We start from the raw sequence: 26,495 nt of genomic DNA on the forward strand, positions 1-26,495 counted from the left end.
CATTTAGTCAGTCTGGATCCCTGGTTGAGTAAATAAAATGTTGGCAAGATTATAACATTTATTTTTAATTTTTTACTTTTTAGTAATTTAATACTTCATATTCCGGTCCCACGATTTTTGTTTTCCTGCTTCAGTGTACACTACCATTAAAAAGTTTAGCGCCGGAAAGATTTGAAGTATTTTATGCTCATCAAACCTGCATTTATTTAATCAAAAATACAGTAAAAACAGTAATATTGTGAATTTAATTTAATTTGCTGTTATGACCATTTTCTATTTTATTATATTTTACAATGTAATATTATTCCTGTGATCAAAGCTGAATTTTCAGCATCATTACTCCAGTCTTCAGTGTCACATGATGCTTCAGAAATCATTCTAATATGATGATTTGCTGCTCAAAAAACATTTCTGATTATTATGAATCAAAAAAAAAACCAGTTGTTCTTCTTCATATTTTTGTGGAAACTGTGATACTTTTTTTTTTTTTTTTTTTAGGATTCTTTGATGAGTATAAAGTTCAAAAGAAAACAGTTTATTTGAATATAAATCTTTTGTAACATAAATTTAAATGTATTTACTGCCAAACGTTATCAATTTTAATGTGTCCTTCATTCTGAATAAAAGTATTAATTTCTATAAAAAGAAATTGTACTGACCCCAAACTTTTAATTTATTTGATATATATTTTTTTTCTATTTCCTTTTTATGCACCAGTCAAATCATGATGTTTTGAAAAATAATAGTGCACCCTCCCACAACAATCTGCGTAATTTAGTGTCTCATTCATGTCCATAGCACAAACTAAGTATAATACTAAAGGTTAGGGCTGTGTTCAAATTCCTGATGACATTTTTTGTGGTTCTCTATGCAAGCAAAAAATTGCTGAGCGATCATTCTCTTTGACTTCTCTTTGCGTGTGTGACACAGCTATATACACATTGTGTGATTGTACTGTGGAGCCATGTTTTCAGCCTCTGAAGGGCACTAAAACCTCTCTCTCAGCATCAGCTGAGGACACAGGGACAAAAAGACACAGTCTGACAAGTGTTTCTACCTAATCAAAGATTACGCAGACGTGTGGACACGTCCCTGACGAATGCCTCCTGCCAGACTTATCGGACGAATATCACGCTTTGACCTTTTTGTCAGTTGTATTTTTAGGGATGCTTTGTGTAGTTGTACCACATCATTACTATGAAAGTGTTCTCTAGACTGCATAGTAGGGATGCACAAACAAGTGTTGTAAATATGCAGGAAAAAATAGAGTGCTCATTCTGTGTTCAACACTGATAATGTTTCTTGAGCAGCAGATCAGCATATTAGAATGATTTCTGAAGGATCATGTGACACTGAAGACTGCAGTAATGATGCTGAAAATTCAGCTTTGACATCACAGGAATAAATTACATTTTACAATATATTTAAATAGAAACCAGCTATATTAAATTGTAATAACAATTCTCAATGTGGCATTTAAGTTTGTATAGTGCATTTTCACGCCTGTGTTCAAAAAGGGGATCACAGTTAACAAGTTAACCATGCATTTTCATTGACGTGATGTTCTCTGTCTCTTCTCGTGTTGCAGGTGGGACCTTTAAGTCTTCTGGCCATGGGTATAGTGGCTGTACATTGCATGAGCCTCCTTGTGAAATGTTCACATCATCTAAGTGTAAAGTAAGGATAAACAGCTTTAATATTTTTAGAAATACTGCCCGTCATATGTTCTTGACAGTTTTTTTCTGCCATGGTGAATTTGAGTTTAATTAAGTTGGCTGAAAAAGCCAACTTACTGTTAGGCTATTTTCTTCTGAGACTAAAATTTCCAACTCTTAACTCCTCCTAGAGCTTGAACTCTACATACTCCAAACCCGGGTCAGATCTTCAGACTGTTCTGACTTAGTGTGCTATATCTTTTCTAACTGATCCAACTTACGGTTTTCCTAAAAAAGACTGTTAAACCTCGGAAAAATCCCATTGACTTTCATTGACGGAATGTTCAAATGAGCCAAGACTGTTTATCTATCTATCTATCTATCTATCTATCTATCTATCTATCTATCTATCTATCTATCTATCTATCTATCTATCTATCTATCTATCTATCTATCTATCTATCTAACTAAATCTAGCAAACTAAATCTAGCAAACTAAATCTATCTATCAAACTAAATCTATCAAACTAAATCTAGCAACACCCTATCAACCACCTGAGTACCCTAGCAACCGCATAGCAACACCTTAGCGACCACCTGAGTACCCTAGCAACCGTATAGCAACACCAGAGCGACCACCCCGAGTACCATAGCAACCACATAGCAACACCTTAGCGACTACCCTGAGTACCATAGCAACCGCACAGCAACACCATAGTGACCACCCCGAGTACCTTAGCAACTGCATAGCAACACCCTAGCAACCACGTAGCAACACCCTAGCAACCACCCAGAATACCTTAGCAACTATCCTGAGTACCCTAGCAACCGCATAGCAACACCTTAGTGACCACCTGAGTACCCTAGCAACCGTATAGCAACACCATAGTGACCACCCTGAGTACCTTAGCAACCGCATAGCAACCGCATAGCAACACCCTAGCAACCATCCCGAGTACCCTAGCAACCGCATAGCAACACCTTAGCGACCACCCGAGTACCCTAGCAACCGCATAGCAACACCTTAGCGACCACCTGAGTACCCTAGCAACCGTATAGCAACACCATAGTGACAACCCTGAGTACCTTAGCAACCGCACAGCAACACCCTAGTGACCACCCCGAGTACCTTAGCAACCGCATAGCAACACCCTAGCAACCGCGTAGCAACACCCTAGCAACCACCCAGAATACCTTAGCAACCATCCCGAGTACCCTAGCAACCGCATAGCAACACCCTAGCAACCACCCCGAGTACCCTAGCAACCGCATAGCAACACCTTAGCAACCACACAGAGCACCCTAGTACTCTATCAAAATTACTAAACTAAAACTGAAACTTTCAAACTGAAAACTTTTAAAACTGCTTCAAACTTTCTGGACCGGCTTTTTCAAGCCAACTTAAAGTTTGTCTCGACAAACTTTTTTTTTTATCTAGTTTTGTTTCCTTTATCATCTGCATTTGGCCAAAGAGTTTAGATTTTTTTTTTTTTTTTTTTTTTTTTAATAAAAGCTTAAAGTTGCTTAATTTATCTACCAATATAGGGCTGACTCTTGAATTGATTGGACAAATAATTCATTCATTAATCCATGGTCTGATAATTAAATTTAGGTGTCTGTATTTTTTTTGTGTTTCTGTCATGCAATTGATTGTTAAATAACACAGTTTTTATTTATTTAATCCTTCTATTTTACTAAATGAAATATTGTCTGTGTTTAGGATGGGCAAGCCCTTTCTTTCCTATGGAGATGCAGTGGAATATGGCATGGAGAACGTGCCGTGGCTGAGCAGACACTCTATATGGGGAAGGTAACTAAAGGACTTTGTTTCAGTGCTTACGAGGCAGTTTTTTTTTTTATATATATATATATATAATTCAGTAGCACAGTTTGTGCTGTTCTCACCATAATCTTTGACCACTTGTCACTTGTGACACTTGCAGCACCTGATTTCTGTACATCTTGCACATGATAGCATATATAGTAATTAAACACCACTGTTCAAATGGTTGGAGTCTGTAAGATTGTTTTAATGTTTGTGGAAGAAGTCTCTTATGCTCACCAAGGCTCCATTTATTTGATCAAAAAAAGATTATATTGTGAAATATTATTACAGTGTAAAGCAACAGTTTTCTATTTGATTTCCATTTTAAAATGTAGTTTATTCCAGTGATCAAAACCGAATTTTCAGCATTATTACTCCAGTCTTCAGTGTCACATGATCCTTCAGAAATCATTCTAATATGATGATTTGATGCTCAAGAAACATTTCTGATTACTATCAATCCTGAAAACAGTTGTGCTGCATAATATTTTTGTGAAAACTGTTATTTATTTTTGATGAATAGAAGTTAAAAAGAACAGCATTATTTTGAAATAACATTATAAATGTCTTTACTGTCACTTTTGATCAATTTAATGCATCTTTGCTGAATAAAAAATATTATTTTCTGTTTCAGCAAAAACCTTGCTGAAACTATGTGTGCTTACTGGAAAGCTTGTCTAAATAAACTTCTGACATTTAGTTTGCTAAAAAAAATAGTTTGGCCTGCACTTGAACATATAGTTTTGTTTCTGTTTTTTGGCTTTCAGGCGTGTGGTAAATTTGTTCCTCAACATAACCCAGCTGGGCTTCTGCTGCGTGTACTTCGTGTTCCTCAGTGACAATGTCAAACAGGTGAGAGACTTTTAAAACAGAAGAAAGGTTTTGTCCACATTAAACAGCACAATTTCCATTATTGTCATGTTATTAAATAAGAACCCAAAGAAAACAGTAGTTTCTGTTGGCCAGCTTTTAGAAAATTTTGCTAGATGCAAAAGTCATTGGTTTTATTTGTGAAGAATGTAAAAACGGCTAAAAATGTTTACCCTAAATGCATTGTCCCTTTGGATAAAACTTCTGCCAAATTTATAGAATGTAAATGCATCAAAGAAATGCTGTGAGCATTTTTTTTATCACCACAAGAGGGCAGCATTTCCTTTTGCTTAATTTGGATAAACCACCTGTGTTTGCTTCTCCCCTTTCTTTAATTTGAACCTAGAAATGTAAAATTCTCTCAGTACAATCTGTCATATTGGTAACACTTTACAATAAGGTTCATAAGTTAAGCATGTTATTGTATTCACGAACCTTCGTTAAGGTTAATTAATTGTTTGTTCATGTTAGTTCACAGTGCATTAGCTAATGTTAACAACTAATGTTTTAATAATGTATTAGTAAATTTTGAAATTAACATTAACAAAGGTGAATAAATACTGTATAAGTGCAGTTCATTATTAGTTCATGTTAACTAATGTATTTAACTAATGTTAACTAATGAACCTTATTGTAAAGTGTTACCGTCATACTGTTATTGCCATAAAATAATCCACTAATTTGCATATTGTAGGTGGTTGAGACTGCCAATGCGACAACAGTGAACTGTCACAACAACGAGACAGCATTGATTGTTCCCAGCTACGACTCTCGCCTCTACATGCTCTTCTTCCTGCCCTTTGTCATCGTGCTGGTTTTTATCCGCAACCTCAAGTACTTGGCTCCTCTGTCGTTTGTAGCAAACATTTCCATGTGTGTCAGCCTGGTCCTCATATACTACTACTGTCTGACGGTAAGACACATTAAACACGCAATTAAACACTCAGAGAACACAAAATGTGTTGAAAGTGTATCTTTGTTACATACATTATTTATTGTGCTTAAGCTACGCTATGTATGATTGTAATTGCATTGCATAACAAAGTATTAATCCAATCGGTATTTTTTTAAACACATTGATAGCACAAACACACTTTTCAGGGGGTCACACTTTATATTAGGTGTCTTTAACTAATATGAACTTGCATCAAAAAAACATCATTTGGAGAGAATATTTATGATTAGTGGGTGAATTTTCACCATTATGTGCTGGTTGTTTACACACACTGTGGACACATCAGTGTTCAAACACCTTATAAAAGTGAATTTTGCATAATAGGTGCGCTTTAAGTGGAATCAAAGTTTCTTAGGCTTGAAATGATACAACAATAGATCCTTTGCTCCAAGCAATCTTCAGGGCCAAGCTCTCTCCCCTGGGCTGCTGATTGAGTCTCAGATGTTATGGATGAAGATTTAAGTGTAAATGACAGGTTTCGGGGTTGTTTTTTAGAGCCTGTTTCCTATTGAACAGCTTTAAATGCTTTAAATCAGACCCTCCACTTGTAATTGGCAAGGCAGCTACTGAGAATCGAGCAAGTGGATAACACAATTTTTCAGTGAGAGAAGAAAATTTGTCATGGGGAAACGGAAAGAGGAAGTTGGCTGAAGATTGCAAATTGTTCACAAGAATGCTTACAGAGCTGCCAAAAGGACACAAAATGTTCTTTTAATGCATATTTAACCAGCACAGCATGTCATAAGATCACTGTAAAATCACCATGACTTCATTTGCATTACATTTGTGCTTCAAAACAGTATTTAAGATTAGTCTGATTTATATCTGAAACTTCTATCATATCATCATATTGTCAGAGATTTTAACAGTTTTAAACAAAAAAATGAGTTACAATGAATAACTAATAAGAAGTATTTGCTGTATATGCATTCCATTGTCAGAATATCCCATACCCCGTCAACCTCCCACTGGTGGGAAGAGGCGTTGACTATCCTCTCTTCTTTGGAACGGCAATATTCGCCTTTGAGGGAATTGGAGTTGTGAGTTTTTCTTTTGCTCTGATATTATGTTTGTCGCCACAGAAATAATATTCAGGTGAAAAAAGTTCAATTCAAAAAGGTGTTGCTCTGGATCTTCATCATTTACAGGTGCTACCACTTGAGAATAAGATGCAGAATCCCAGAAAGTTCCCCATGGTTCTGTATCTCGGCATGGGCATCGTCACCACCCTCTACATCTCCCTGGGCACCATTGGCTACATTGGCTTTGGAGAGCACATTCGAGGAAGCATCACATTAAACTTACCGCTGTGCTGGTGAGTGCCAGAGAATCTTTTAAAGGGTTAGTTCACCCAAAAATGAAAATCCTGTCATTAATTACTCACCCTCATGTCGTTCCACACCCGTAAGACCTTCATTTATCTTAGGAACACAAATTAGGATATTTTTCATAAAATCTGATGGCTCAGTGAGGCCATTAACACTTTCAGTGCCCAGAAAGGTACTAAAGACATATTTAAAACACTACAGTGGTTCAACCTTAATGTTATGAAGTGACGAAAATACTTTTTGTACACCAAAAAAACAAAATAATGACTTTATTCGACAATATCTAGTGATGGGCGAATTCAAAACACTGATTCATGAAGCTTTGCGAATCTTTTGTTTCAAATCAGTGGTTCGACGCATGTATCAAACTGCCAAAATCACGTGAATTCAGTAAACGAGGCTTCGTTATGTCATAAGTGTTTCGAAACGTTTAGAAATTTCAATGGTTCACCACTGGGGGGCGTGATTTTGGCAGTTTGATACACGCTCCGAACCACTGATTCGAAACAAAAGCTTCAAAGATTCATGAAGCAGTGTTTTGAAATCGTCCATCACTAGATATTGTTGAATAAAGTCATTATTTTGTTTTTTTGGTGCACAAAATTTATTCTCTACTAAATACGTCTTTAGTAGCTTTCTGGGCATTGAAAGTGTTAATTTTCTTGCTGTCTATGCAGGCCTCACTGAGGCCTCACTGGATTTTATCAAAAATATCTTAATTTGTGTTTTGAAGATGAACGAAGGTCTTACGGGTGTGGAACGACATGAGGGTGAGTAAATAATGACATTTTTTGGTGAACTAACCCTTTAATGTGTATTTTCTTCTAGTCCCACTTTTTATTTATATTTTGTTGATTATGATGATGATGAAAAAGAATCATAAAACTGAAATTATACAAGACTTCAGGGTTTCTACTGTAGTTTGGGCATTAGTAATCATTCTGTTAATTCATTACTATCATGCCATTACCCATATTCACAAATTAAAAAAGGATCAACAAATTGTTTTTCAAATATTATTTGTGTACGTGTTGCTCGTTCAAAAGTTTGAGGTAAAATACAATTAAAAAAAAAATAAATAAATAATGCTTTTATTCAGTAAGGACACATTAAATTATTCAAAGGTGATAGTAAAGACAATTTTGAGTCTGTAATGTTTTTTTAAAAAATGAATATGTTTGTTCAGCAAGGATACATTAATTTGTTTTCTATTTCAAAAAATGTTTTTTATTTATTAAAGAATCCTGAAAAAAAATTAAGTTTCCACAAAAATATGAAGCAGCACTGTTTTCATCATTGATAATAAGAAATGTTTCTTGAGCAGCAAATCAGCATATTAGAATGATTTCTGAAGGATCACGTGACACTGAAGACTGGAGTAATGATGCTGAAAATTCCGCTTTGATCACAGGAATAAATTACATTTCAAAATATATACAAATTGAAAAGGTTTTTTAAAATTGTAATAATATTTCACAATATTACTGTTTTTACAGTATTTTTGATCAAATAAATGCAGCTTTGGTGAGACTTCTTTCAAAAACTGATCATCATACTAACTCTAAACTTTTTAAAGGTAGTTTGACATAAATGGCTGCAGAAATGTGTGTAATGTCTGTCTGTTCTGTAGGTTATATCAGATCGTGAAGCTGCTTTACTCTTTCGGAATCTACATCACCTACGCTCTGCAGTTCTACGTGTCAGCAGAAATTCTGATCCCGCCGGCGGTGGCGCGCTGTGGTCCCAGGTGGGCGGTGATGGTGGACCTCAGCATCCGCGTGGCTCTCGTAGGCCTCACATGTGAGTCATGCTGCAACAGAAACACCTTAACAAACCAAACGCTTCTTAAACCTTTTCACTCCAGCAGTCTTTCATCCATCAGCCATTGGCCCGCTTGCGTCAAAAGTCAGGAGCGTTTTCAACGGCTCATTTGCTTGGGAAAACGTTCATGCGAGTGTCAAACTTCTCCTTTTCACCGCGGCTCAAGGTTGTTCAGGCACTTTGCAGGGCATTTGTCATTGTTAGACGAAGTCTATTTTTACCTTTTGTCACTTTTTTCTGAAATGAACCAAACCTTGAACACAACAGAGAATGTTCTCCGCATGTGACTCAGCCCTGTGATAGATATTTGGATGGAGTGCTGAAAATAAATGAGCTCTGTGTTTTGGTTGCACAAAGTCGGTGGGTCGAAGAAGGTGGGCAGGTAGTGGACATGAAAGCGTGCCTCTTTTTCTGTAGATGAAGGTAATCATGCCTCCATTTTTTTTTAATAGCCATGAATGGCTTATGCTCGACCGAACCACTTTCAACAAAACAGCTACCTCCCATGCCTTTAACATATATTTTTAGAAATATCCAGGGTTAGTCTTTTTTTTTTTTTTTAAGGCAGCTGTATTGATTTCCCTTGAAACCCGAGGTTGGCAATTCCTGTTTGACACGTGAGGTGTGATCTCACATGAGCAGCAGTGACTGTTCTGCTATGGCAGTATTTTCTTCACTAGGAGGCAGTCTTGAACACTGCATCACCCTGTTAACACTGCGTCCACGTACATGAGCAGCCTGTTAATCTTAAAAGGTTAGTTCACCCAAAAATTAAAATTCTGTCATTAATTACTCACCCTCATGTCGTTCCAAACCTGTAAGACTTTTGTTCATCTTCGGAACACAAATGAAGATCTATTTAAAGAAATCTGAGAAATCTGCAACTTACACTTTCAAGTCCCAGAAAGGTAGTAAAGACATCATTAAAATAATCCACATGACTCCAATGGTTTAACCTCCGTTTTATGAAGTGATGTGAGTGCTTTTTTTGTGCAAAAAAAAATGTTACCACTTTATTTACAAAATATTAATCTCCAACGCGAATGAAATTCTTATAGGTTTGGTCTTATTAGGGTAGGCCTACATGATGACAGAAATTATATTTTTGGGTGAATTATACCTTATAAATACAGTAAGCTGAGGCTTGGATAAAATTTTAAATTGCAAATTATATTGTTTACATCAACAATACATTTCGCATTTTTTTTAATATCTTGATATCTTGATATAACGATGTACCGTTACACCCCTAATTGTAAATATAAATGAACATATATATATATATACAGTGGGTACGGAAAGTATTCAGACCCCCTTAAATTTTTCACTCTTTGTTATATTGCAGCCATTTGCTAAAATCACTTAAGTTCATTTTTTTCCTCATTAATGTACACACAGCACCCCATATTGACAGAAAAACACAGAATTGTTGACATTTTTGCAGATGTATTAAAAAAGAAAAACTGAAATATCACATGGTCCTAAGTATTCAGACCCTTTGCTGTGACACTCATATATTTAACTCAGGTGCTGTCCATTTCTTCTGATCATCCTTGAGATGGTTCTACACCTTCATTTGAGTCCAGCTGTGTTTGATTATACTGACTGGACTTGATTAGGAAAGCCACACACCTGTCTATATAAGACCTTACAGCTCACAGTGCATGTCAGAGCAAATGAGAATCATGAGGTCAAAGGAACTGCCTGAAGAGCTCAGAGACAGAATTGTGGCAAGGCACAGATCTGGCCAAGGTAACAAAAACATTTCTGCTGTACTTAAGGTTCCTAAGAGCACAGTGGCCTTCATAATCCTTAAATGGAAGACGTTTGGGACGACCAGAACCCTTCCTAGAGCTGGTCGTCCGGCCAAACTGAGCTATCGGGGGAGAAGAGCCTTGGTGAGAGAGGTAAAGAAGAACCCAAAGATCACTGTGGCTGAGCTCCACAGGTGCAGTCGGGAGATGGGAGAAAGTTGTAGAAAGTCAACCATCACTGCAGCCCTCCACCAGTCAGGGCTTTATGGCAGAGTGGCCCGACGGAAGCCTCTCCTCAGTGCAAGACACATGAAAGCCCGCATGGAGTTTGCCAAGATGGTGAGAAATAAGATTCTCTGGTCTGATGAGACCAAGATAGAACTTTTTGGCCTTAATTCTAAGCGGTATGTGTGGAGAAAACCAGGCACTGCTCTTTACCTGTCCAATACAGTGCCAACAGTGAAGCATGGTGGTGGCAGCATCATGCTGTGGGGGTGTTTTTCAGCTGCAGGGACAGGACGACTGGTTGCAATCGAGGGAAAGATGAATGCGGCCAAGTACAGGGATATCCTGGACGAAAACCTTCTCCAGAGTGCTCAGGACCTCAGACTGGGCCGAAGGTTTACCTTCCAACAAGACAATGACCCTAAGCAAAATAATGAAGGAGTGGCTTCACAACAACTCTGTGACTGTTCTTGAATGGCCCAGCCAGAGCCCTGACTTAAACCCAATTGAGCATCTCTGGAGAGACCTAATATTGGCTGTCCACCAACGTTTACCATCCAACCTGACAGAACTGGAGAGGATCTGCAAGGAGGAATGGCAGAGGATCCCCAAATCCAGGTGTGAAAAACTTGTTGCATCTTTCCCAAAAAGACTCATGGCTGTATTAGATCAAAAGGGTGCTTCTACTAAATACTGAGCAAAGGGTCTGAATACTTAGGACCATGCAAAAATGTCAACAATGTCAACAATTCTGTGTTTTTCTGTCAATATGGGGTGCTGTGTGTACATTAATGAGGAAAAAAAATGAACTTAAATGATTTTAACAAATGGCTGCAATATAACAAAGAGTGAAAAACGTAAGGGGGTCTGAATACTTTCCGTACCCACTGTATATATAATATAAAATTTAAAAAATATCTTAATTATGTCAGATAACACTTAAGCAAAACAGAGTCAGGAAAACATATAATGTATGTATGTGCATGGTGCGTGGAAAAAATGTGTTAAAGGTCCCGTTTTTCGTGTTTTTTTTGAAGCTTTGATTGTGTTTATAGTGTGCAATATAACATGTGTTCATGTTTTGCGTGTAAAAAAAACACAGTATTTTTCACATAACTTACTTATCTGTATACCGTTGTTTCCACTGTCATAAAAACGGGCTGATGACTTCCTTGTTCTATGAAGTCCCTCCTTCAGAAATACGTAACGAGTTCTGATTGTGCCAGCGGTTCCTGTGTTGTAATTCGACAGCAGCTTCTGCTCCATCTTTCAAGAATAATCTTTGTGCGAATCCGGCATTAAACTGATTGAGATTGAGGAAGCTGTCCTCAGCAAAATGTGCTGCACATAGTTTTACATGTGGATTATAATTTTCGGGAACCAAGTTAAACATAAATTGTAACCATTGATCTCTAAGTACAGCGTCCCTGGAAAGGCCAAACAAAGGTGATTGGACTGCGGGATGAAAATAACAGCGTTTTGACGACATGGCGACAAACACACTCTACAAACGCAACTCTTGCTCTTCTCCGTGGGAGCGCAACAAGACCACGCCCCCTTTTTTGTGTATTCCTGTGGGCGGAGGTTAGTCAAAAAACTGTTTTGGTGACGTCATTAAAGAAGGAAGTAGAGGGATGTAGTCCAAACTGGCCGTTCGATGTAGGCGACTTTGAGCTTTAAAATTTTACAGATTTTATTTATACTCTAACAACAACATTACACACTAACTAAAGTTTGAAACATGGGATCAAGAAGAATGGGACCTTTAATTGTTTGAATAGGATTAAATGAAGTACTATATGCTCCTTGTGTTTCTGTGGTGTTGTGTTGACCTAGTTGCTTTTGAAGTGGTTTAAAGCTGAAACATTAAGGGTACCATTTCAGCTGTCATGCTAATGGCATTCAAGCATGGAGGGAAAATTGTCAGCATTGTGGTGTTGGCATGGACTCGGATCTGCAGCTGCGAGATTATATTTGGTTATTAGTTAAATTGAGCATTGTAAACATTGTTTTTTTGCAAACCTCGTTTTTTTGCAAACCTCCATGTGATAATGTCACTGTCGTCATGGGTAGCAGGTGCCGGGAGAGATAGGCCTTTCGAGTTTAAATCGCCCAAGGCATTGTGCTTGATGTTGTTGTTTTGTTGTTTTTTTAAAGAAAAACATAATCATTTGGCTTTTTGAAAATCGATGTGAATGAAAATGTCGTGTGACGCATTAGCTGTGATGTCAATTGTGATGCCTGTTTATCTCCTCACCTGAATGGGTTTTCATGCATGACCCAGCGTGAACACGTGATGAACATCTTCTCTTGACCTTGAGGGAGTTGTATTTCAAGCAGTCAAAGGAAAACTGACTTCAGCTGAAGCCATGGCAATGTGTTTTCTAAAGGACAATAATATAAATCCCAGCTTATCAAACTTAAGATAATTCTCTTTCATAGAACCATATTTCTCTATACTTTTAATAAGAGCTAACGAATATAAATAGAAAGGATAAAAAACGTTTGTTGTCATTCGTTGCTTGATGCACATAACTGAAAGCAGAAAAGTTTTCTTAACAATGAAAATATAATTATATTTCAGTCTTGCACGATTTTTTCTGAAAGACAAGTTATAAGGCAGGAATGTTCAGTAGGCTATTGTTTTGGGTTATTATAGAGTTCAACAGTAAAAACTCTTTCAATTTCTTCATAGTGAAATAGATTTTCAACCATATAACTTATAAACCTTACTGTGAGCTACAAGGTTGTTAATCATTAGTATGTGCTTCTGTGTTATAGCCTGCACAAAAGAACACCTGACCCGTTATCCGACAGCAGCACTAATTTAATTCTGTACATGACCCGACCCGTTTGACATAAAGGCCGTGACCCGAACCGCACCCATGTTGTATCTTAGTTAGGCATAATTATTTATTTTATTTCTCATGTAATCTAAGCAGTCAAACCAAGATAACATTAAGTGTTCTGAGTTGATGCATTTAAGAAAAATAGACACACAGCTCAACATGGTAATAATTAACAGAAAAAAAGATGAGAACACGTATCCATCATGTAAACAGTACAAAACTTATGCCTACATCATGTGAAATATCTGCCCACACAGGCTATTTTGAACAAATGTGCATAAATCACACCATAGGCTTTTGTTGCCTGTTGACGCAACACTGCCCAGCAACATTGCTCAAAAAGTTGCCACGTGTATCATCACCTTTAGAGTTCTCCGTAAGTTAGAAGAACATATAGCCAAATATGAGCCTTTACTGTCAAAAAATACCAGGGATATTTTAGCAGATTCACTCTAAATTTAAATGCGGTTAATTCTCTTGAACCTCTACAGTATATATGTGGCTGTTGGTCCTCTTAGCACCCCAAAAAAAAAAAAAAAAAAAATTAATCAAATTGTGATTAGATTATATACAGAAAGTGAGCAAAGAGCGCTCGCTTAATAACGATTAAAGCTGTCAGTCACTTCAGTCGCAGCGCAATTGGCTATAATGCTCAATGCTGCAAATCGTGTTGTAAATAGAAACCTTTGATGGACTATAGACTACAGAGCGCAAATAAGCACAGGACCTTTTGAAAGTCTGCCCATGTTTATTGATTCCCGACCCACACCACAAATGACAAGGTAAATATATTTCCACACGTCACATCAAATATTAGCAGTTCACCTGTCTCGAGTGCAGGTCACTGCTCTATTACATTATTAAAAACAGAAGAAATTAGTTTATTGTGAAATTAAATTGTAGTCATTTTTTTCCAGTCTCAAGTTTTGTTTTTTTTCCAAATATGCTTTTAAATTAAACAAACCATAAGCTTAATAAACTAACAGCCAGAGATTGTTTCTCCCCATTAAAATCAGGGTTGTGATTTAGCAGATCAATTACAGGGTGTAAGGCCTGTAATTTATAGGTTGGTCAGCTTTCTGAATATTAATCACACAGGATGTGAGTCTCTGAGGTGAAGATGCCGTCAAAGCACCTTCACAGTTCATCACGCTTTGCGCCAGGCTTGTGCTGACCACAATCTGTTGTCATTTTCTCAGAATGATACTTTGACAGAGTGCTGGACGCTCCAATAGCCATTTAGTTCACATGGTTTTCAGCTACCAGACATTTTTAGCCATTCACAAACACCCTCCATTTGAAAGTCACTGACTTTGGGTCCAGATTGTAGAGCCAGCAACACATTTGTGCTTAACATGGTTAAGTGGACAGTCCTTCCTGTTGTCACCCGTCGCAGCTGTCATAATGTGTATCTCTGCCTGTTTTTTTTTTTCACTGGGAAAAAAATTTATGTGTGTATATATATATATATATATATATATATATATATATATATATATATATATATATATATATATATATATATATATATATATATTAATATTATTATTATTATTATTATTATTATTTTTTTTGTCTTGTTTCCTTAAAACAAGATAAATGTACTTAAGAGCAAAATTGTATAAAATATATCAAAATGATCGAAAAATAGCAAATCTACATATCGCGATAACTAAGCATATCGCAGCGACTTGTGAAGTGCATTATTTTAATACTCTAAAAGATTAGGGGAAAAAAAGTCACATTTTTAGGTCGACGCAGACAGCAGAGAGTAGACTGGCTGTTACATACATGTGACCAGTCACGGAAAGTAGGGACACAAGTCGGTTTTGGGGCATTTTGAGTTATTCACAGATTCTGAAAGTGCAGTCTCCAAGCTTTCCAACGATGTGTGACACATGGAAATCTGATAATATTTGGAGAAGTTGTGGCCATTTGAAGGTAGGCAATCAAGAAAGCTCTATAGGGAGAAAAACGCCTCTAAAGTTGCAGTTCTCGCCTGTTCTCACCTGCTGGGAGTGACAATAGGGCTCATTTACATCTCATTTAGATAAGCCATACCCCCTGTAAAGCTGCATGGACCGCATACTATTAATAATAAAGGTTAATGTGCATTGTAAATGTCAGTAATTTATCTTTTTTGACTTTTATAAAAATGATTTAGAGGCTGAAATATGTGACTTTTTTGTCAAAACTCTATTTGAACTTGTGCATTGTAGATAACATGTTGCAAGACACTCCTTTAAAATCTGCCCATCATTTTTAATGTTATTATTTTAATGTTTATGTAAAGAAAAAGTACATATTGATGCTAATTTTATTTTTTATTTGCTGGTTTTCCACATAAAACTTGGTGAATTGACTTTTTGAACAGGATTCTGTGATAACCGTGATCATTTTGGTCACTATAATCATGAAATGAAATGTTCTCACCTGAGAAGCCTGTTAAAGAAGAATAGGCAATCCAGGAAATAACTGGACTAACAGAGAGGCCAGAGATCGCTAACTATGGCTATTCAAAACACTTTTGTCAAGTCAATAAATACACGATTGAGACGATGAATGCATGTATTGACTGAATTTGCGTCTGAATAGCGCTGGCTCCGTGGGCGTGGCCGCATTAGCGGATAATGAGCTGAATCACGGACTTCTGACATGGCTCTCTTTTCATACAGATTACATAAACACAGAAGGTTTGTTTTCGATTTGACTTACACATTTTAACACTTGACATTTCAATGTTTTTTCAGACATAGGCTAAGTATAATTTTTTTATGATTAGTATTCACTAAGTTACAGTTCATTTTCTGAGAACTATCAGATTGGACTTCGTTCAGAGGGAGACAAGAGATCACGCATAATGTTAGTTTTCTTTATTTTTCAAAAAGCACAACATTTTGTTTTTACTCTGAGTACACAAATAAAAGAAGACATTCTATAGTTTCAATTGATATATTACTTATGTCTCTATGACAAAAAATGACGGAGTATTTTAAGTCTGTTTTGCTGCAATGTGAAAAAAATCCTGCAAAATGCGCCGGCGTGTTACCCGACTCCAGAGAGGTAATGTCTTATTATGCCGCTTTCATCGTCGCTCAGATCGTCTTCAGAATCAGTGAGCGCTTGTTCATAAGCATCCGGCTTGTCGAAGAAGTACTTCAAAACATTCATTGAATTTTGATATCAGCTAGAGCCGGCCAGAGCGCTGCATAGTAAGTAGCCACGCTTCCCAGTATGGAAATACACACAGACAATGACACGCCCCTACTGCGTGCTAGAGTCTCCGAAAAACAAGCCGATTTCAACCTCAAAATGTACGCTTTTAAATATACCAATACTGCTATCTCAAACACGGAAAGGCTTCTTCATGATCTCAACTAACAGATTCTGCAAAAAAACGAAAATCACCAATTTCTTTCTCATTTTGCTCGAGAGTTGTGCTGCCGACTTGTGTCCCTGGTTTCCGTGACGGGTCACATATGACATGCTTAAAGGGTTAGTTCACCCAAAAATGAAATTAATTACCCATTAATTACTCACCCTAATGTCGCCCCAAACCTGTAAGACCTTCATTCATCTTAAGGACACAAATTAAGATGTTTTTGATGAAATCCGAGGGTTTCTGAAGCACGAACAGCAGCAACATCATTGCACCTTTCAAGGCCCAGAAAGGTAAAGACAGCGTTAAAATAATCCATGTGACTACAGTGGTTCAACCTTAAAGGTGCCGAAGAACATGTTTTTAAAAGATGTAATATGTCTTAAGTGTCCCCTGAATGTGTCTGTGAAGTTTCAGCTCAAAATACCCCATAGTTTTTTTTTTTTAACTGCCTATCATTATAAATGTGCCGATTCATTGTACGCGGCCCCTTTAAATCTCGTGCTCCACACCCCAAGAGCTCTTGCTTGCCTTAAACACCATAAACAAAGTTCACACAGCTAATATAACCCTCAAAATGGATCTTTACAAAGTGTTCGTCATGCAGCATGTCTAATCGCATAAGTATGGTATTTATTTGGATGTTTACATTTGATTCTGAATGAGTGGCTAAAGCTAACATTACACACTGTTGGAGAGATTTATAAAGAATGAAGTTGTGTTTATGAATTATACAGACTGCAAGTGTTTAAAAAATGAAAATAACGACAGTCTTGTCTCCGTGAATACAGTAAGAAATGATGGTAACTTTAACCACGTTTAACAGTACATTAGCAACATGCTAACGAAACATTTAGAAAGACAATTTACAAACATCACTAAAAAATATTATGATATCAATGATCATGTCAGTTATTATCGCTCCATCTGCCATTTTTCGCTATTGTTCTTGCTTGCTAACCTAGTCTGATGATTCAGCTGTGCACATCCAGACGTTAATACTGGCTGCCCTTGTCTAATGCCTTTCATAATGTTGGGAACGTGGGCTGGCATATGCAAATATTGGGGGGCGTACACCCCGACTGTTACGTAACAGTCAGTGTTATGTTGAGATTCGCCTGTTCTTCGGAGGTCTTTTAAACAAATGAGATTTATATAAGAAGGAGGAAACGATGGAGTTTGAGACTCACTGTATGTCATTTCCATGTACTGAACTCTTGTTATTCAACTATGCCAAGGTAAATTCAATTTTTGAATCTAGGGCAGCGGTTCCCAAACTTTTTTTCCTGCGCACCCTTTTCTATGTCCCAAACAGGTTGGCACACCCCCAATCCCCACTTCAAAAAAAAAAAAAAACGCAACAAAGCTTTGTTTTATCGCCATATAAAGACTCATGTTTAATCATGCGCAAATAACCAGAACACGCATGACAATAACAACATCAACAAAGTTTCAATATAATGCAACAAAGCTACGCACAAGCTTCCACTTTTAAGAGGACAAGTGACAGACACAGGCTCAGTGACTACAGTACATTTACATGGACAGCAGTAATCCGATATTAATAGGGTTAAGACAATACTCTGATTAAGAAAGGACCATGTAAACAGCGATGTTTTATTACCTTAATCCGACTAAAGTCATACTCGAAGTAAACACAAATCCAATTAAGACAGGTGGACTATTCCTATTTTAGTCACATTATTGGAGTGCATTATAGACATGTACACACCTTAATCACACTATTAACGTCATGTGGGAGTTTTCGCCACATTTTGCCACAGGACACATAATACACACACGGCAGTGGTCAACCGTTTTGACGGCAAACGAGAGCAAGCGTCAAGCAAGAAGCCACAAATCAAATTCCTCTCACCTCATCTCTCATCCAGTACCTCTGAGTTTGTCGCGGTGGCATGAATAAAAGTTGCCGAATTAAAGTACAGGAGGCCTGTTGCTTGAGAATTTGTATCCACCGTTGACTATTTACAGAGCCCCTCACATGAGAGGGAAAATAAATAGTAGCCTGGGCTAAATCGTGTGAAAGATTTACTAATTTGTTCCCTCTATGTATAAATCGAGGGAACGAATTAGTAAATCATGCACACAATTTATTTATTTATTCTTGCATATCATGTGCGGGCTCCGTATATATATTTGCACGTATTGCATGTCAAATAATTAACTGCACTTGAAGCTTTCGTAAGATTAAAAATGAAAACACCCAAAACTGTATATGGCATGAACTGTGTGGTGGTGATACGTGAAATTCTGTAGAGAACGTCGGACAGCATGCTGTGGGGACGTAATGACGTTTGCCATTAATCGATCTATGTTCTATAACATGTAAAATGGGAACATGAATGGAATATTCTAAAAGCAACTCATGTAAACACCTTAATCATAATATTGTCTTATTCAGAATAAGGTCGGTAATTAGATTACTGCTGTAAACGTAGTCAGTAACAGAAAGCATGGTTATTTTCAGCCGCGTTTTTTTATTTAAAAATAAAAGCGATTACAAAGGAAATGTTTACTGTCCATGTTTTTTTATTGTATGGAAAATCCCACTTAAAAAAACAGACCGCCATTACATTTTTCCTCTCACGCACCCCCTGGTGGCAACTCGCGTACCCCTGGGGGTGCGCGCACCACACTTTGGGAATCCCTGATCTAGGGCACCTTTAATGTTATGAAGCGACCAGAATACTTTCAGGTTCTATGTCAGAACGCTGGCTCAGCATATTGTTCCACTTTTTTGGTCTTTAAAAACTCATTAAAAAACTATTCACTGCCATTATAAAGCTTGGGAGAGCCAGGACATTATTTAATATAACTCCGATTGTATTCATTCAAAAAAGAAAGTCATATACACCTAGGATGGCTTGAGGCTGAGTAAATCATGGGTTAATTTTCATTTCTGTGTGAACTATCCCTTTAAACTTCCTCATTGCGACAACCCCTCGATACCTCAGTCTTTGTGTTTTCCAACTTTTGTCCTGGTTTGCAGCTTTGCTGGAAGTTTTCAGTCCGTTGGGATGATCTCAATGTAAGCACAGCATAAAGCATAGCGTTCTTCTGTCTGCTCAGCAATTTACTTCAATATTCACTCTGTAGCATTTGCATCTTAACTCATTTTCTTTTCTTTTTTTTAATTATGAATCTAAAATCAAACACTGGAGACCCTCTTCATTGGCTGATTGAGGGCAGACGGGACGTGGTTGAGAGTGCCTTTGTCTTGGAGATGAAGAGACCAAGACTGTGACGCCTGATTTGTAGATCTCCAGAGAGAAGCTAGAGGGCTTCATCTAGCACACAGAGCTGAGGCTCTTCTTCCACCTCGTGTGATCACAAGTGTATGCAGAATCCATCAAAGGCCAACAGCGGCTGGGCTGTGCTGATAGTGTGGATGCAATAAGCATGTGTCGCAGAGAATAACGTCAGAAGAGAAGAACACTGTGTTTGGCAAGAGAACTGATCCTTTACGCTTAAGGGGCTTCACTGCTGACTGACATATAGCTGGCATATTGAACTTGTTTATAGAGCTGCTTGTGCAAAAGAATGGCTTCACTTCAAAAGAATGTGGTCGGGTACAAAACACGCACATTTATACATATACACACCACAAACGTCAACATACAAAATCCAAATATGTAGAGAGTAGGGTTGTCAAAAGAATAGGTACTTCTGTACCATACTGAAATGTTAAAAAGGTGATGATACCATCTCTAGCATTTTGAGTGCTGTTGAGCAGATTCTGACTAACATAAACACCTCTGATTGGCCATTGTGTTTACATGCACAACAGATATGTCTGTGATTGGCTACAATGTTCAATGCTTCAAAAGCGGGACAGAATGCTTACACAGATTTTGAAAGTGGGAGCATTTGAAAACAGTCATCCACCAGCAGACCAGTTTGTGATAAATGCCTGCATTCAAACTTTAATATGTGTATCTGTGTAAGCTCTTTGTGAAGAGTGTGAAAGATGTCTATTTACAACATGTTTTTGAAGCGTTGATCATTGTAGTCAATCACAGACGTATCTGTTGTGCACGTGAACACAATGGCCAATCAGAGGTGTTTAAGTTAGTCATAACCTGCTTAACAGCACTCAAAATGCTAGGGGGAAATTCTGGTATCATCACATTTCAGTACCAGTAATTTTGACAACCCTAGTAGGGAGACTGGGAATAGTTGTTCCAGTGGAAGAATAACGGTCTTCTGGAAAATTTTGGGAAGCAGTGCATGATGCTAATCAGTCTTTCCACCATATCCAAAAGGTGCTTTATTGGATTGAGATTTGGGGACTGTAGAGGCCAGATTTGAGTATAGCAAACTCATTGTCATGTTTAAGTCTGAGATGATTTGAGCTTTGTGACATGCCGTGTTATCCTGCTGGAAGTAGCCATCAGAAGATAAGTACGCTGTGGTCATAAAGGGATTCACATGGTCAGCAACAATACTTGGGTAGGCTGTGGTGTTTAAACAATGCTTGATCGGTACTAAGGGGCCCAAAGTGTGCCAAGAAAATATCCCCCACACCATTACACCACGTACAGCAGCCTGAACCATTGATACAAGGCAGGATGGATCCATGCTTTCATGTTGTTTACTCCAAATTTTGATCCTAATATCTGAATGTCACAGCACCAGCCTGAACCATTAATACAAGGCAGGATGGATCCATGCTTTCATGTTGTTTACACCAAATTCTGACCTTAATATCTGAATGTTGCAGCAGAAATCGTTTTTCCAAAGTTTTTCCAATCTTCTCTTGTCCAGTTTCAGTGAGCCCATGAAAATTGTAACCTCGGTTTCTTATTCTCAGCTGACAGGAGTGGCACCTGTGTGGTTTTCTGCTGCTGTAGCCCATCTGCTTCAAACTTCGATGTTGTTCGTTCAGAGATGCTCTTCTGCAGACCTCAGTCGTAACAAGTGCTCATTTGAGTTACTGTTGCCTTTCTATCAGCTGGAAGCAGTCTGGTCATTCTCCTCTGACCTCTGGCATCAACAAGGCATTTTCCCCAACAGAACTGTTGCTAACTGGATATTTTATCTTTTTTGAACCATTCTCTGTAAACTACAAAGATGGTTGTTTGTAAAAATCCCAGTAGATCAGCAGTTTCTGAAATATGCAGACCAGCCCGTCTAGCATCAATCATGCCATGTTCAAAGTCACTTAAAGGATTAGTTCACTTTCAAATGAAAATTAGCCCAAGTTTTACTCACCCTCAAGCCATCCTAGGTGTATATGACTTTCTTTTTTCTGATGAACACAGTCGGAGATATATTAATAAATATGCTGACGCATCCAAGCTTTATAATGGCAGTGAACATGATTAATGAGTATGAGCTGAAGAAAGTGCTTCCATCCACATCCATCCATCATGAACGTACTCCATACGGCTCCGGGGGGGTTAATAAAGGCCTTCTGAAGTGAAGCGATGCATTTGTATAAAAAAGAAAAAAAATATTTAACCAATAGAGTGCCCCAGGGATGAAGCGCTTTTGTAGGCCAACCCGGAAGTTAGCGGCGCACGGGTTCCCTCGGTTGAAAGCCTATGCATTTTTCCCATAGACTTTTGGAAAATCGCAGAAAATAAGCTCTGTGTTTAACAAAGGGTTATGACACTTACACGTTTTGTCTATCAAGATAATCTTTACGAGTTAACACAACATTTATACATTTTGAAGCCTAAATAAAGTCGTCAGATATAAAAGGCTAACAGTAGGCTATAAACGGACTACAGCACACAATGGTCGCGGATCAACGTCGTCACCACCAAGCTTGCTCAAACTGTATTTAAAAAACAACTTTATTTAAAAACATGCTCGCTGATTATGATCTGTGCTGTTATGAATACTTTTCCACTTTTTCATGAGAAATGCTGTCCAAATGTCCCGTTTTTAACGATGACGTCTAAAGTCCCCGCCAAAGGAAGTAGTCCCTTTTAGCAACTTGTTAGCAACCGCCGATTTTAAGACACAGTAAAAGTTTAAAAAATAACAAGTGGGTTATAACTGGTGTGTTTTATGTCATAGATCAAAACGTGAAAGTATTTAGAGGCTTTGTTAACCACAGACCTTATTTCAGGCGATTTAGCAAAAACCCATTCAAAAAACCCATAGACTTTACGGCGTTGGAACCAGAAGTCCTAAAATGCTAACTCGCTTCTGGGTTTTGCCTACAAAAATCCGTCATCCCTGAGGCACTCTATTATGAAGTAAAATATCTAGCTTCTGCCAGACCACCTTCCGTGTTCAACATACGAAGAAAGTGTACAACTCTTGCAGTTCAAAAAGCTTACGCTACATCCTACGCCTTCCCTATTCAACTCATAGAAAAACCTTAACTTACGTCACGCCAGTTTACACTTTCTTCGTAACTTGAATACGGAAGGCGATCTGGCGGAAGCTAGATATTTTACTTCAAAACTTATTAAATATGGATATTTTTTTACACAAATGCATCGCTTCGCTTCAGAAGGCCTTTATTAACCCCCCCCCCGAGGCCATGTGGAGTACGTTCATGATGGATGAATGTGGATGGAAGCACTTTCTTCAGCTCATACTCATTGGTCCCGTTCACTGCCATTATAAAGCTTGGATGCGTCAGGATGTTTATTAATATATCTCCGACTGTGTTCATCAGAAAGAAGAAAGTCATATACATCTAGGATGGTGAGTAAAGCTTAGGCTAATTTTCATTTGAAAGTGAACTAATCCTTTAAATCACATTTGTACTCCATTTTCTAAAGCTCAGTTTGAACTTCAGATCATCTTGATTGTGTCTACATGCTTAAATGCATTGAGCTGCTATTTCTGTGACTTTGAATAAAATTGCAAATGGTGTTTCTAAACAGTTTTCTGCCCTCTCTAGGCTATCTAGCCAGTAAAATCAATCTAATACCCAATGTTAGCAATAACCAGGATTATCTCCAAAAGTAAGTCTGTGAGTTTAGCATCTGTGAAGAATCATATAATTTCACATCCCCTGATTGTTTGTTGTTGCTCATTTTAATTTTAATAATTAATGAACAGTTCTCTTACAGTGTAACACAGTTTGTACGTAGCACCAACATTTACTGTGTTTGCCTATATGACTTTCATTCTTCTGCAGAACACAAAAAAATGTTTGTTGAAGAATGTTTTGCCCATTTAATGGAAGTCAGCAGGGTCTAAAACAACACTAGACCCCATTTACTTTCATTGTATGGAGAAAAAAAACATTTGCAGAAGAAAGAAAGTCATGCAGGATTGGAACAACATGCGTAAATGATAACATAATTGCCATTTTTGTGTGAACTATCCCTTTAATAATACAAAAGAATTATAGTCTTTGAATAAATGTGAGATTCTTCTTCAGCTGCTTTGGTTTGCTCACTTTCAGCACTGCAGAAATAGGTCATTTCTTCTAATCAAACATTTTAAAGATGAAATGCCTTAAAGGGATATGTAGCCTGGAAAATCCCAATTCACTTCAAAAATCATCTGACACTCTGATAAAGCTTATTTAATGTTGCTCGCTGTATCCATTTGTATTAATTCATGAGCAGTTGCAGAGTTTGACTGTTTCATTACTTTTTTAAAAGTTTAATTTCTTCTGTATTTCTGATAATCTTCTAAGATTGATTTTGGACTGTCTCTGATCTGATGTTTTATTTTCCTCTTTGTGCTTAGTTCTTGTTGTTCATCTTTCAGGTCTTGGTGTACAGAAAAATTAAACTGGATTAAAGACTAAATTCAGTGCATATTTGCCGTTTTGCAGGCTCTCGTGTTGTGGTTTGATTTCAAACCATGCTTCAAAGCAATGCAGACCAGCTTAATACATAAATGCTTTGCAAATGCTGTTTTCCTCTTTTGTACAAATTCCTCTTTTAGGCTCTATCATTCTTTGATTGAATGGACATGCAAATTGAGAGGATAACTGTGTGTTTTCCATTTCATTGAGAGTAAGTGACATTGAGACTGATACTCTGAGACAATAGCAAAAGGAAGTTATCTCCTCCACTTTCACCTGAATGTCGTAGAGCAATTTCTGAAGCGTGAATGTTAAAGTGTCCCTGTAGTCAATCATTTTATCCCTTAAAACTCATCTGTGAAAGAAAATTCTTCATGCCTTAAAATAGCTTGAGTGTAACTTGACACCCTTGTTTCATTTAGTATACATGGAACCATGAATATGCAAATTAGCCCCGCCTCCACTCACTCAAACGAGCTCCGCTCGGTCAACTTTACTGTAGTAAATGCTGCACAATGTCAAGTGGAAATACTAGTTTAATTGGAAATACTAAGTTTAATAATCAACAATAAGTTCTGAGTTTGTCTAGGGCATATTAATGTTTTATAGAGAAACAGAAATGACCAAGATTGAGTGATCGGGCTCACATGTCCAGTCCATCAAACAGACCAAAGAAACGAATACTTCCCTCTCCTCTCCTCAAATGGCCTTCTTTTTTCTTTTTTTTTTAAAGATTGAAGCTGTCGATCAGCTTGTTCACTTCAGAAACTAATTAGAGTTTCTCAAGGTTTTTTGATGTTGAGGCTGGGCAGGGATCCTCTGAGCTGTAATTGTTGTGTCAGCAGGGACTATGTTGTATCTCTCCAGATGAATGAGCAAAAAGATCTCCGCATCTCTCCACACTCCTCCATCACCCCTGCTGTATACAGTACTTAGATGAACCACAAAGCCTGTGGAAATGCACAGCAGGAGATGGGCAAAAAGGCAGCACGCTGTTTGTCACGTCACCGCTTAGAAGTCAGTCCGGTTTAAAGCTATCAGATTGAGAAGAGACCACAACCATGATGCCTTCCATCTGTTTGGCTGCGTCACGACTGAAGGATACTTGATCCGACTGCTGTTATAAAACATGCAGCAGTTAAGTGGTGGTTTTTTGAAATCACGAAACCTTTTAAGAACATCAGTCACGCTGCAAAAACAGACACGAGTGTCGTAAAGATAACGCTATCATCCGTCCTCTTAAAGTCTCTAAGAAATTAGCTCATACTCTATGTAAGGCAACAAAAATATAAGATTAATCTACCATTTGGCCTGAAAGGATGTTGAAAATCTTTGTCCTTTGGCTCATGATCACTGACCTAGTTGTATAAACTGTTTGTCATGTTGTTTGCTTTTAGATTAATGAGGTCTTACGAAAGTTGTTGTTGACCTGTTCACCTGTTATTAATGTTTTTGCTTTATTGAATTTGAAGAAAAGAACACGGTGTGTAGACGTAGGATCATGCAACCAAGCTATTATGAAGGATGCACAATGCTCTGATCCAAAACCTAGTGAGCTACAGCTGAAATACAACCTCATAAGTGACGGATTTGAAACAGGCAGCAACTCGTGTGAAATGTACAGTTTGAGGTTAACACGGTGCTATTTTTACATAACAAGCATAAAAATGCATACAATGCACGGCCAAAAATCACAACTTTTTGTTTTCTTTGGGTCTATCTCTGTTCCAAACTGCACTGCAAAAATTTCCCGAAATGTCATTTGTGTGGAAATATTGTAAAGTCGAAATATTGGAAGAAAAATATGAATATTGAATTGGGGGTATGAATGGGTCTCTGAAAGGGAACTGACTGTCTTCAGAAAAGTTTCTATGGCATTTTCTTTTGCATTTACCTCCATATTATGCATATAATTTAAGTAGTGTTGTGTAAAGCCTTGTTTATACTTTCTCCTGGCCCCGCACCGCGATCATTCGCTGTCTGCTTGTGCTCCTCCCCAAATGGATGGGGTGTTTATACTTGACGCGCTCGCCGTTGTACGATTCTTTGAAATGACGAGCCGATTTTGAGTAATTGTCCTCTAAACCATC

At 37.7% G+C, this 26,495-nt stretch overlaps 1 protein-coding gene across 1 annotated transcript in view; it reads left to right on the plus strand.

The window, feature by feature from the left end:
- slc36a1 (solute carrier family 36 member 1) overlaps positions 1–26,495 on the plus strand; it is a 52,619-nt gene that overhangs the window by 4,244 nt on the left and 21,880 nt on the right. The window contains exons 5-11 of the mRNA XM_048176065.1: positions 1,589–1,677; positions 3,376–3,465; positions 4,248–4,332; positions 5,045–5,263; positions 6,247–6,345; positions 6,454–6,620; positions 8,264–8,433. Coding sequence (XP_048032022.1) covers positions 1,589–1,677; positions 3,376–3,465; positions 4,248–4,332; positions 5,045–5,263; positions 6,247–6,345; positions 6,454–6,620; positions 8,264–8,433 — 919 coding nt within the window. The remainder of the gene's footprint in view (positions 1–1,588; positions 1,678–3,375; positions 3,466–4,247; positions 4,333–5,044; positions 5,264–6,246; positions 6,346–6,453; positions 6,621–8,263; positions 8,434–26,495) is intronic.

The sequence above is a fragment of the Megalobrama amblycephala genome, linkage group LG23 (genome assembly GCF_018812025.1).
Source record: "Megalobrama amblycephala isolate DHTTF-2021 linkage group LG23, ASM1881202v1, whole genome shotgun sequence".
Taxonomy (NCBI): domain Eukaryota; kingdom Metazoa; phylum Chordata; class Actinopteri; order Cypriniformes; family Xenocyprididae; genus Megalobrama; species Megalobrama amblycephala.